We start from the raw sequence: 13,317 nt of genomic DNA, 5'->3' as shown, positions 1-13,317 counted from the left end.
TAAAATGGCCCTTCTTTTTTTAACTATTCAATGCGTAGGTGAAATACTGATACCCACATTCATCTGGGATGATAATGTTAATACAATACCAGTGTCAATACCAAAGACGAATGAGAATGATGTCGTGTCTTTTGTCCAGAAATCATGATTTCAAGCCAATTAATCACTGAGCACCAGCAATGTGCACGAGAAGCCAATCTCACAACAGACAGAAACAGGAAAGCTATTTAGGATCTGTGCCTTGCGGTATCTTCAGTCAATAACTTCTCCATTTTATCTTCCAAAAAGTCCCCCCCCCCCCCCCAAGAAGCTGTAATTAATATACACTCACTTTCTCAGTTGTGGGAGACTTGGGTTTTGTTCATTTCTTCTCACCTTGTCCGTGTCCTTGTGTTTTATTATATGCTGGCTCTTCCCTTCTTCTTCCAGGAGTCCAGACTGATTAGTTTGTCGAGCAATAAAATGGCATTGTAAAGCTAACTTGCTTGAAATCTGAATTCAGTTTAAATATGAAACAAATTTGCATTGAGAGGTTTAAGCCCACACATCAGAAGAGTCTCTTTTTTTTAACCTTTTCTATTTACAAGTAGTGCTTGAGCTTTGTTTTACATTGTAAGAGAAAGGAAAAAAGAGGATTTTTTAAAAATTCCCTCCATGAGAGGCCAGAAAGTAATACTTCACCTTCTTTGAGTTTAGAGCAATACAATGTATCGATGCAGACTTTCAAATTTTCAGAGAGCAGACTTACAGCTCTCTGTAGCTTTTGAGATTGAATTATTAGCACTTTGGGTTATCTCATATCTGGGATCGTAGGTGTGGCCAAGGTTGTTGAATAAAACCGTTTTGTGATAGAGTCCCTGGCAGTGAAGGAAAAGGTGGGGGGCCTGAATAGAGAATGGGGAGATTTAACTGTGTGAGTCCACAGGCAAAGATTTGGGCAGGAAGAAATGGCAGGAGGTATTTTAGGAGATGGGAAATCCTTAAGGCCTAGTAAAGAAAATCTTGTTAGCATGGGCTTTATGGATTTGAAACTGCCCTAATAAACTCTTATGTACTGTGTTAGTTAGATTCAGTTGTCAACTTGGCCAGGTGAGCATACCTAGTTCTGTTGCTGCGGACACAAGCCAATGGTACATGAACCTCATCTGTTGCTATTTACATCTGCAGTCGGCTAGGAGGCGTGTCTGCTGCAATGAATGACGTTTGACTTAATTGGCTGGTGCTTAAATGAGAGAATACAATGTAGCACAGCCAAGCAGCTCGGCATTCCTCATCTCAGCACTAGCAGCTCGGCCCAGGCCCTTGGAGATGCAGAAAGAAGTCACCCCGGGGAAAGTTGTTGGAACCCAGGGGCCTGGAGAGAGGACCAGCAGAGACCATCTTGTGCCTTCCATGTAAGAAAGAACCTCAGTGGAAAGTTAGCTGCCTTTCCTCTGAAGAACCAACAAAATAAATCCCCTTTTATTAAAAGCCAATCCGTCTCTGGTGTGTTGCATTCCGGCAGCTAGCAAACTAGAACATGTACCACTAAGGATGCATCATTTGTAACCAATGTCTTCCTATCTCCATCAGTTTGCCTGGGCTGGGAGCTGGCCTCTGTAGATACGATTGAACCTGGACTGATCGGGTCCCAATATTTTAGACCAACTTGAAGAGATTATTGACTCTCTATATAGCCAGTCAGATGGGGTTGCTTGTACATAACTGTTTATTTTCAAATTAATATCATATAAATATCCAGTAACTGCCCTTTCTGGAAACCGTGTAAATACGGCGCTGTTTATTTACCTTTAGAAGAGAAAGATTTTCTGTTCATTCTAAGAAGAGTTTTGGTGACTTATAGGCAGGAGAGGAAAAAGTTGATTTTGAAAGGCACACATTACCCCATTTGATTTGGCAGTAGTGTCATTCTAACAACATTTAGTGGGAAGTCACTGTGGCCGGAGAACACTTTTCTTAGGCTTTAATTAACTACAAGAGTTGTTGTTGTTTAATGCCTCCTTCCTATCTGTTTTCCTCTTTTCTCATCTTCTGTTTGTCTTCTCTTCACTCGCATGCTATCCCTTCTCCTGCCGGTCTCTGCCTCCTCTTCATCTTTTAACATTTAAAGTGTTTTTGACTTGGCTAATCCCAATGGATAGAAACTCAGCTGAGCAGGATATTGATTACCAAATATGGTATTGCTGCTAGAGATGGTGGAGGAATGTGGTTTGTATTCTAAGCCTCCTGCCCCTGAATAAGCTGCCAAACAAATTAGGTCATTTTAACTTATGAGCTTTTTATTTTTTCTCTCTCTCTTTTTTTCAAGGATGCTGGAACTTTGATTTGGAACATGATGGTGGTGTTATTTTAGTCCAAAGGGGGGCCGGGAGAGAATGGGGAGTGAGGGAAGCTCAGTTCAGCCTGTTTTAGGATATGAGCCACCAGCCCAGGTTGTGTAAGAGGCCAGCACGTTGTGTGACGCCTCGGTTGGCTTGGAGCAACGGTCAGAGGCCCAGGCATGGCCTTCAGATGTGCCTAGCACCCGAGGCTGGGAGCTCCCAGGGCTCCAGGCAGGTCCCTCGGTGCACTGGAGGCCTGGGCCCCACTGCTCAAGGAGATGTATCTCCTTCTTCACGAGAAGGTTGGTCGACTTTAGCGCCGGGAAAGACACCCTGGAATTGGCAAGTTGCTGCAGTATGTGGCTGATAGAGCCTTGGAGCCTGGTGTGAATGAGTGCATGAGTCCTTTCAAGAATACCTTGAAATGACAGCTAGGAACGCCCCTCATTTTCCAGCAAAGACCACAGTTCTTCAGCTCCATATTTGGGAATATTTACTCTGTTGTGATCTTAGCTGTAAGAGGGTGAAAAGCTCTTAAACGTGGAAGTGGATGGAAGCAAATCCTACTTCAGAATGCAATTTTGCTCTCTTTCCTTATATATGTTTTTGACAAGACAGTACTAAGCTTCCCCAATTGAAAATACAAAACAAAATTGAGACCAGGAAAAAAAGTTTCTTTTTACGTTTCACAAAACCAACATCTCCCTCCTCTCCCCAACTCTGCACCCCCCCCCCACCCCGTTTTCACTTTTTGATGTTGGTTAGGGCTATGTAAGTAGATTTCTTTTCTTTTCTCTTCCCCATTTGCTATTCTCAGTTGGTTTCTTCCCCAGAGAATGAGTAAATCTTCATGAAGAAATTCCACCCACTCCAGGATGTCTTTGGGTCAAGGCTCTGTGGTTTCTGTTGTACATCCCCGAGAACCTCTCTTTCCCTCCCTTTCTCCCCTATTTCCTCTCACTGCCGGTACTCTCCAGTCAGGGACTCTTCCTTGCATCTTTGGAGCCAAGCCCGTGAAGTTTAGAGCCACTCATCCTGGTGTCGTTGGATTTCTTATTGAAATTGCACTTGTTTTTCTTCAACTGATAAAATAGTAGAAGGAAAGGGCCCCCCGGACCATATTCAGAACATTAAGTGGAGCACCTGTGTTCTTAGGGTCCTCAGTCCACAGAATTGGATGTGGATATCATTATGATCAGCATTATTAATGAAGGTATCCCAGAAAGGGTGGATTCCAAGATAAGCATGTCTTGCCCTAAATCTTGTAGTTTATGGTGTTTATAATTTCTTTTGTTCAATATGTTTTGTTTTAGGTAAACTGTGATAATTGTTGTTTGTCCAATGTAATCCTTTGTCTCTTTCCTTGTAGCTAATAAACCAACTGTAATCAAAATCAGGGCTTTACTACATTGAGACATTCAGATTTTGTACAAATTTATAAAACAGCTCAAATCAAATGGTGCTTGGTTATACTGCAATCTTAAAACAGTATAATTCTTGTTTGCTGAGTAATGTAGGCTACTTGTATCACCTTTACGCCAGCTGTCCAGGTAGAAAGGGAAGGGAATTTTCCTGTCCACAGATAGGAGGAGTAAAGTAAAACTAAAGTAAAAAGGATTATAGTGTGTTCTAGTTTGCTAGCTGTTGGAATGCAATATACCAGTAATGGAGTGGCTTTTAAAAAGGGGGAATTTAATGAGTTGTTAGTTTACAGTTCTAAGGCCAAGAAAATGTCCCAATTAGAAATGTCCAATCAAAGGCATCTAGGGAAAGATATTTTGGTTCAAGAAGGCCGATGACATTCAGGGTTTCTCTCTCAAGTGAGAAGGCACATGGAGAACACAGTCAGGGCCCCTCTCTCGGCTGGAAGGGCACATGGTGAATACGGCGTCATCTGCTAGCTTACTCTCCTGGCTTCTGGTTTCATGAAGCTCCCCGGGAGGCATTTTCCTTCTTCATCTCCAATGGACTCTCCGCTTCATGGTGCTGCAGCATTCTCTGCTCTCTCTGAATCCCTCTCATTCTCCAAAGTGTTTCCTGTTTTATGGACTTCAGAAACTAATCAAGACCCACTCAAATGGGTGGAGTCATATCATCCCCTAATCCAGTTTAACAACCACTCTTGACTAAATCACATCATCCAGGGAGATAATCTCATTACAGTTTCAAATATACAGTAATGAATAGGGATTATTCTACCCTTAAGAAATGGGATTTATATTAAAACATGGCTTTTCTTAGGGGGCATACTTCCTTTCAAACCAGCACATAGTGTTTTAAGGGCAAGTCAGTGGCCGTGTTCAGCACCCAGGCGTCTTAGGATTTCAGGTGTTAGCCTTCCCCGTGCACAGGACTTTACATTAGTCTCTCATTCTTACTGTTTGAAATTGCAGATTTAACTCTAGTAGGAGTTAGCGGGCCCATAATTTAAAACTCGACCTGGAAAGCTCTTGTCCAAGAACAGGGCTAGTTGAAAAACCATGTAACTAAATTTTTAAGTGAAGTAAACTAAATCCCCCGACTTTCTGGGTACGTGATGTTGTGGGTTTTTATGCATGCTGCATAAGTCGTGAGAATTAGAGCTCTTGCTGGCCTCCTCCTGATAGGACAGGGCTTACTGGTGTTTATTTTGTCACCATTCTGGTTTGACTCTAAGGAAATGAAAACATCTCCCATTTTCTCTTTATCTCCAAAGGGCATCCGCTTCGATCCTGAAATTCCGCAAACACTGCGACTAGAGTTTGCTAAGGCAAACACGAAGATGGCCAAGAGCAAACTAGTAGGGACTCCAAACCCCAGTACGCCTCTACCCAACACTGTACCTCAGTTCATTGCCAGAGAGCCATGTAAGTCGATCTGCGTTTTTGGTTTGAAAAACATAAACATGAATAACTCTAAGAACTGTCCGTGGGCTGCGTGTGAAATGACCCCGCGGGCTGCAGAACGGGCTGGTTCAGGTTTTCCGTTCTTACCTACTGTCTGATCTCGAGCTGGTCATTTGTGGTCCTAAAAAGTGGTCCAGCCTGAGCAGAACCGTGACTTCAAAATTTCATTTGATGTGCTATAGATTTTTCCTAGCGTGATCTCGGCCTCCCTGCCCAGGGGAAATAAGCCCTTCTCTATTCCTTCATCTTTGGACACTGAGAGCTGGCTTTCAAGCATTTACTTTTCTCCATTTGTTGAAGGACGGTAGCTCTGCCGCTTTGGAAAAGAATAGAATATTGGAAGTGAAAGACGCAGATCTTAAAGTTGGTTGTATTTTTAAGAACAGTTTAGGCATAACTCCAGGGGGAAAAGTAAACACACCCAAAGAATTTCTATATTGGAACAATCAGTTCTAGCGAACTAATACCAGTCATGTCTTAAGGAAATTGAGGGTTTTCTGTTTTAAATTAATTGAGCAAGGACACTGGCTATTGCTGAACAGGTTTTTTTTTTTTTTAATCCGACCTTAAGTGAGCGAACTCCAGTTCCACAATTTCTGCCTTTGATTCAGTAACCCGAAAAGGTTGGCTTCTTTTTTCAAGCTCAGTCTGGCAGAAGTGAGGCATGAGATGGGGCTTAACTTTTCCTTTCATTGCAGAGCTGTATGTGATTTAATATGGCAGGATATGCAGAGAAGCCCAAGTAACTTGCTGTTACTTGGATCTTCTGTACATACCACATGAGTCGGTGATCTTCCTTGCTGAACTCCCTGATAATGCGTTTCAAGTCTTATTGAAATTGAAAGGGTCATGGGTTCCTTTCTCCTTCACCCCCCTTGTCTTATGCATGTCAGAGTCAATCAGATTCTAATGGAAGTTACCATCATTCTGAAGCTCAGTCACTCTTGAGAAATCTTCTGCTTGCTGGTGGAAGCTAAGAGATAAAAGAATAGTTTCTCCCCCATCGTGTTCTAAAATAAATTTTCTGTGAAGTCAGAAAGTCATAATATAGAAAAAAAATTTCGTTCTTCAATGTCCTAGGGAAACTTCAAACCTTTGTTTATTTGGGAAGGAACTCTAAACAAAAGTCTCATCTTATGGCACATTTGCAGTACAAGAGGATGAGGGACATTTCTTGCAGAATTCTGTCTCCCGACAACATCTGGCTGGCTCAGTGCTTTGTACATTGTATATATTTAATGAATATTTATTATGAGTGGGTGAGTAGATAAAATAAGATTTGAATTTGGCTATTTGCAGAACTATTCTATCCATGTGCTTAGTAACGTCTTGAATTTCTTCAATCTTGACCAAAGTGTTAAGAAAAAAGTATTTACAAGGTGCCTTGACGTAGAAAAGATAATCTGGAGCAAATTTTTGCTTTTCTAGTGGGTTTGCCTTCCTCTAATCTCAGATTATTTTGAAAAGATTAATTCAAAAGGAAATGTGATACTGGTAATACGTTTTCCTTCCAATTATAAATGCTCTTGCTAAATGCTTTTCTTTCAAGGAACTCAAAACTTTTCTTAAATGTGCGACGTCAGCTCCGTGAAATGCCTAGCCAGGGACATTTGTGATATGTCCACAATTCACAACATGTCCACAAGTCCTGAAGCTAGAATAGAGTTTAGAACATGGCTCGGACCAGCATCGCCCACCTCCCTTTCCTGTCTTCAGAACAGCTCGGAAATGGTCAGATAGTTTCCATGGCACAGTCAAAACTTGCAGGCTACTCTTAGCAAAACCAAGTTGAAGTTTTAAAAATCCAAACAGCCTGCAGTATATTGAGAAAATAAAAGCTGGTGTGATTTCTCTTAATATAATACCTTGTTGTTTTTTTCACATGGGCAGACACCAGGAATCAAACGTGGGTCTCCGGCATGACAGGCAAGAACTCTGCCTGCTGAGTCACCACGGCCTGCCCTTAGTATAGTACCTTTTATAGCAACTCCACTGTGAATCACATCTACCTTTTCATCCATTACAATTCCCTCTGGGAATGGTGACCCTCCATGTCAGAGTCGTTATGCAAAGTCGTTGCTTCCCTGGAAGCATACTGGAGACTAGGAACACTGCAGTAGTTCTGTGTTGGCAAATCCAACTGCATTGTGCCCATAATTGGTTCTCTGGGTGGTCCATGTAACTATCCATCAAGTGTAGATTCCAGGATCATAGAATTTCGGGATTAGAAAAGTACTGAAGGCTCTGTCCTTCCCACCCTCCTGTAGAACTGGACTTCCCTCTTGTATACCATAAGAGAAAGGTTTTTATAAATGCTTTAAAAAAAAAAAACAACTTTTTTTATCTGGTAGTGGCTGACAAGCACCACTGCCATCACTAAACGAAGAATGATCTATGATTTGATTACAGAACAAATTATTTATTTAGATTCTCAAGTCTCAGTAAATATCTGGTGAACATAAATGAACTCCCAGTCTGTTAGACCCTGGGAAAGATGTAGACTCAATCCCACCTTAAAGGACCTGTCATTTCAGGGGCTGGGTATTGGTCAAAGTTGCCAGAGGACATGGGCCTATAGAAGGGGTGAAAAAGAGGTGTTTTGGAGCTTACTCTACATTGCCCCCAAATCAGACTTCTGTATTTGTTGAGTGCCTTTCTGTTTGTGCCAGACATTGCAAAGGAGAAAGCCATTTTTCAACTGCCAAGGTCAATGGCGGCTTGCAGTGAAGGACCTTGGACTTAGATTTGTGTCTAGTTCAGGTTCTGCCAATTATTTACAAGCTCTGGGACCTTAAGAAAGACATTTAACCTTAATAAGTGCTCCTGTTCCCTCAGTTGAAAAATGGAAATAATGCTTTCTTTACACGACCATTATGAGACTTAAATAAAACAATATCACAGGGTTGCACTGAGGGCTAAATGTATATATATGATACATTTAGAGTACTAAGCAAACATTTTGAGTTTCTCTTTCCTTTACTCCCTTGGCCAAGGTGCTGATAAGCATGAAATGGCAAAATTGTATGTAATAAAGATTGAAAAACCTATGAGAGGGCAGGAAATAAGCAATGTGTAAATTTTTTAATTGTGTAAATAGCTATTAGATTATGTGTTTGGTTTTACTCCTAGGAGGTAGCATTCTGTAGTGTTAAGACTCTACTGTAGAGAGGGAAATAGGGCAAATCACCATCTCTTTGAGGTTTAGTTCTCACTGTAAAATGATGATACTGTCTGCCAGATAGATGCTCTTGAGAATTTTACATGAATCACCTCAACAGCCTTTATTTTGCAGTTGAAACAGGTCTAGAAAGATATAGTAACCTTTTCAAGGTTACACAGTCATCATATGATCCAGATTTAAATCTGGATTTAAATTAGCAATTTTATCACTTTGGTCTGAGTTCTTAACTTCCCTGTGTCTCAGTTTTCCCACCTACAAAATGGCAATAATAATAATATTATTATCTACCCAAAGGCTTGTGAGGATTATATTAATTGATATATGTAAATGTTTAGAAGAGTGCTACGTAATGAGTACACAGTGACTGCTTATATGTGGGTGGGGAGTGTATGTTCCTTGTAGTTGTGAAGCCTGTAAGTTTTCTGCCTTTGTATACTCAGCACCTAGTACCTAGGAATACATGTGGAATTTATTTTTTTAGATGCCACAGAGTTATTCATATGCTTTTTCATTTGGTCATAATTGCCCCCTTTCTAGCAAGTATGGAAGTCGTTGAACTTCAGAAGATTTTTTATTTTCTGTATTGTTGGGGTATGATTGACATACAACAAACTGCACATATTTAAAAGAGTATGCTTTTATAAGTTTTGTCATAATACCTATGAAATTGAATTGAATAAATGATCTTGAGCTGTTGACAGTGCTTGCAGTATACCTTTTATAATAGTATCTTTAAAGCACAGAGGACCAAAGCTTAGTAGAGCCTTTTACTCAGATTAGACAGATGCTCCTTGTTCTAGTTTGCTTAAGCTGCCAAAATGCAATGTTACAGAAAAGAACTGGTTTTAACAATGGGAATTTATTAATTTACAAGCTGAGGCCATGAACATGTCCAAATCAAGTCATCATCAAGACGGTATCTTCTTCCTGAAGGCTGGGTGCCAATGATTCAGGACTTCTCTCCCACATGGCAAGGCATGTCTGCTGTCCTCTCCCTTCTCTTCCAGGTTGCCTTGTTTCCTGGTTTCCACGGTTTTCTCCCTCTGCTTCTGTGTCCTTCTTTCTGTATTTTACCCTTTCAAAAAGGATTCCAGTAAGAGGATCAAGACCCACCCTGAATGAGACGGGTCTCATCTTAAGATCCTGTTTACACCCACAGGAATGGATTAGCTTTTTAAGGACATGATTTTCTGGGATACATACAGCTCAAACCACCACACTCCTATTGCAATGCATTTTTTATGAAGCAAATATCAAAAAGCTCCAGAACCTTGCAGTAATGCAGAGTCCTATCTTCTAATCCCAGGGATTCTCATTCTCTGGGTCTGGACTGGGGCTTACATTCCACATTTTTTAAAAGCTCTCCAGGTGATTCTGAATCACAGTCAAATTTGAGAATGACCAGCAGGCCCAGGAATGATAAAGTTAAATTCTCCTTCCTATTCACACACAGTTCTTCCCGCTCCCCCCTCCCCCAGGAACAAAAGCACACTCTATTAAATTGATACTCTTAAACACCTGGTGAGCACATAACCCTCTGGTGAATAATCAAACCACTTCCTTGTTTGCCTGCCACGCCACTGGAATTTCCCATGTATCCCTCTCTGACGAGGGCTATCAGGAAGTGAGGTCTCTGTCTCATTTCAGATGAGACCCCGGCAAAGTCTGGGAAGGCCTGTGAAGCAGTTAGCAAATGCTCACCTGGTGACACCATGCAGCAAATAGCAAATCTCTCAGCCTTCACCTCTGCGGAACAGGGGCTACCCACGCCCTTCTCGGAGGCTCCCTGTGTTGGTGGAACAGAGCCCAAGTACCTGTGCATTCCTTAGCAGCAGTGGGCAGTGAGTGATTGGAAGGACTGCTCTGAAAACGTGGGACTGGGGAAGATCTTACCAAGCTGGGTTCTCCTCCTCTGGAGGGAACTGGAGCCCAGAGTGTGAGTGAGGCAGGGGCGAGACAGAGGGGACAGGGGTTCTGCAGGGATGAGAGCCAAATTGTTGTTGTTTTGCATGGGCAGGCACCAGGAATTGAACCCAGGTCTCCAGCATGGCAGATGAGAACTCTGCCTCTGAGCCACCGTGGAATTCCTGAAGGCCAATGTTTTCTTTATTCTGTAAATCAACATCCTTGGAATTTTGTGTTTTATCTTTGGTAATATAAATAGCTTTTTCTTTCCCCTGGAGCTAAAACCCTACCTGCTTCTTCGAGGAATAAAAATTTGCAGACAGTCCAGGAAAGTATAATGAAAATAAAAGTCATCAATTCTGCTACCCCATGACAGTCACTGTGAAAATTTTGGTGTGTAGCCTTCCATGCCTTCTTTTTCTCTTTTAACTTTATAAATTGTAAAATATAACATATACAAAGGAAAGAAAGAAAAAAAATAGCAATTTTCAAAGCATATTTCCACAAGTAGTGACAGAACAGGTCCCAGAGTTTGTCATAGAATACCATTCCACCATCTCGAATTTTCCTTCTAGCTACTCCAAAGCACTGGAGCCCAGAAGGAATATGAATACAGTGATTCAGCAGTCATACTTGTTGGTTAAGTTCCATTTTCTTCTCTGTTATACCTCCTCCTTCTCCTTGGATTCTTTTCCCATTCTGCAGGGATCTTTGGGCAATGCCAGTTCTGACATTTTCATGTTGAGAAGAGGTGTCCACACTAAAAAAACAGAGGAATATAATTAATTGATAATCCTGGAGAGTCTGGTCCCTCTGACTTTCAGGATTTATCTGATGTAGGAACCCTCTGAGAATTATGTGTTCCAGGAAGGCAAACCTTGTGCATGAAACTATAGAGTTTCATTTCCAGCCATAGATGTTCTTAAGAGTCATCAGGAATGATGTTGATTGGGGTTTATCGACATGATTTATCAAACCATGGCAATTAGCACTCTCTAATTGAAGCTCGCATAAACCTCTTGATACCATTTGATCTCTCTTGGCCACTGATGCCTTACTTTATTACACTTCTTTTCCCCCATTTTGGTCCAGAAGGGGTTGTTGATCCCATGGTGCCAGGGCGAAACTCATCCTGGGAAGTCACACCCCGTGTTGTCAGGGAGACTTTCAACCCTGGATGTCATGTTCCATGTAGGGGGAAGGGTAATGATTTTCCTTGTAGAGCTGGGCTTAAAGAGAGAGAGGCCACGTCTGAGCAACAGAAGAGATTTCCTGGAAGCAATTTTTAGGCCGCGTTTTAGGTAGTCTTAGCTTCTCCACTGCAAAAATAAGTTGCATAAGGTCAAACCTCGAAATCCAGGGCTTGGCCTATTTTCTTGGGAGTCCCCAGTGGTTGAGAGCATACCTGGGTTTTCCCAGATGGAAAAGTTTAGTTGTTTCATATATGTAGATATATATTCCCCCACCACACCTTTGGACCCTCAAGGGACTCTACCAATACTTTTTAATTATCAGCCCACTATAGTGTAGGATGTATCCAAGAGTTTGGGTTGTTTAAATGAGCTAACCAGATAGGTTGATTTTGATTGTGTATTACAAAAAAATTTAGGTTCTAGACATAATAAACCTCTGCCTTTGGTCTCATACAGTAGTTGAAGGTCTCGAGTACATACACTGTCATCTTTCACACTGCATTCTAACTTACCTTAGACCACATCCATGCTTCTTAATATGCACATAATAAAAATGTACCCCCTTTGTCTTTGGGACAAAGTTCTAAAGGCCAATTAGATTAAATGGCCTGAGAGAGCCAAAAATACTGCCTGGACATTTCTAGAGACTTGTTTTAATTGGGAAATTATCTCAGCCTTAGAATTGTAAACTAGCAACTTATTAAATTCCATTTTTTAAAAGCCATTCTGTTTCTTGTATATTGCATTCCAGCAGCTAGCAAACTAAAACAGATAGCATCCATTATCCCAGAAGAACTGGTGCTCTGGGCCCTTGCTTAGGAAATCCTGATTGAGGCTGCACCTTCACAGGTGGATTCACACTTGATCCCCTCATTTTGTCACCAGGCAGATATTTAAAAATATTTTAAAGGAATAAAATTTCTGATTTTTGTATCATCCAGGAATAACACATGTGTATATATATGTGTACTGGTTCAGTCGTAGAGCCTTCCGTGCAGGTGATCCGGGTTCAATTCCCATACCATGCACCAAACACACACACACACACACACACACATACACACACACACACAGGGTGGCAAGTTATTTGGGTTTGGTCTGATCACATTGTGCTTGTCATTACCTTAGGAACCTCTTCTCAGGACATACACCCACACATGAAAAAGTGTTTACTTTTAAACATTCTTTATGTGAAAGGGATTGGTGTGGGGAGGGGGTGAGGCTTTTAGATCCCAAACCTAAGGAATTTTTTTCTGAATTAAATAGTGGCGAGAGAATGGAGATTGTTGAACCTGGCAGTGTCGTGATTTCACAAAGACTCTCTTCTTATGGGGGAGGGAACACCATAAATTCTCTTTTATGTAGAGGAGCAAATTCAGTAAGTGGTATTTAAGAAGGCACCTGCCCTGAATTTTCTTCTTAAATACCACTACTCAGTTTCCCAGGCTTAGGGCTTGGATTGCCTCCAGTTGGGAAGTACATTAAGGAAGGCAGCCTCTCCTCTGCCTAGAGGTTTTGGGAAGAGGAATTGGTGATAGAAAGGATACAAATCATCCTTTCCTCGGTTTTTTTTTTACCTCAGTCCCTGATGGTAAGACTTTTCTTGAGAGTATAAAGACGAGGTTTCTGGGGAAAGACTAATGAGCCGTCCTTAGGCAGTCAGACGCATTGGGGAATGGTAGAGGAAAGAGGCCAAGTGTGTAGGACAGAGAGGGAGGCAGCTGAGCGATGGGGGTTCCAATCCTGTCACTGCCAATTTGAAGCCCCATGGTGGGCAGTGTTCACATGAGCATGTCCGTGGTTTCCATCCTGTGTATTTCTTAATAATAGAG

General features: G+C 41.5%; 1 protein-coding gene across 4 annotated transcripts in view; it reads left to right on the top strand.

Annotated features, from left to right (window-relative positions):
* Positions 1-13,317, top strand: part of RBPMS (RNA binding protein, mRNA processing factor) — a 188,378-nt gene that overhangs the window by 113,934 nt on the left and 61,127 nt on the right. For all 4 annotated transcript variants that reach the window (XM_077144507.1, XM_077144505.1, XM_077144506.1 and 1 more), the window contains exon 5: positions 5,017-5,167. In XM_077144507.1, the coding sequence (XP_077000622.1) occupies positions 5,017-5,167 (151 nt within the window). The remainder of the gene's footprint in view (positions 1-5,016; positions 5,168-13,317) is intronic.

The sequence above is a fragment of the Tamandua tetradactyla genome, chromosome 26, assembly GCF_023851605.1.
Source record: "Tamandua tetradactyla isolate mTamTet1 chromosome 26, mTamTet1.pri, whole genome shotgun sequence".
NCBI classification, from domain to species: Eukaryota; Metazoa; Chordata; class Mammalia; order Pilosa; family Myrmecophagidae; genus Tamandua; species Tamandua tetradactyla.
Note: the sequence above shows the minus strand (reverse complement) of the source record. Positions and strands in the feature narration are given on the sequence as shown.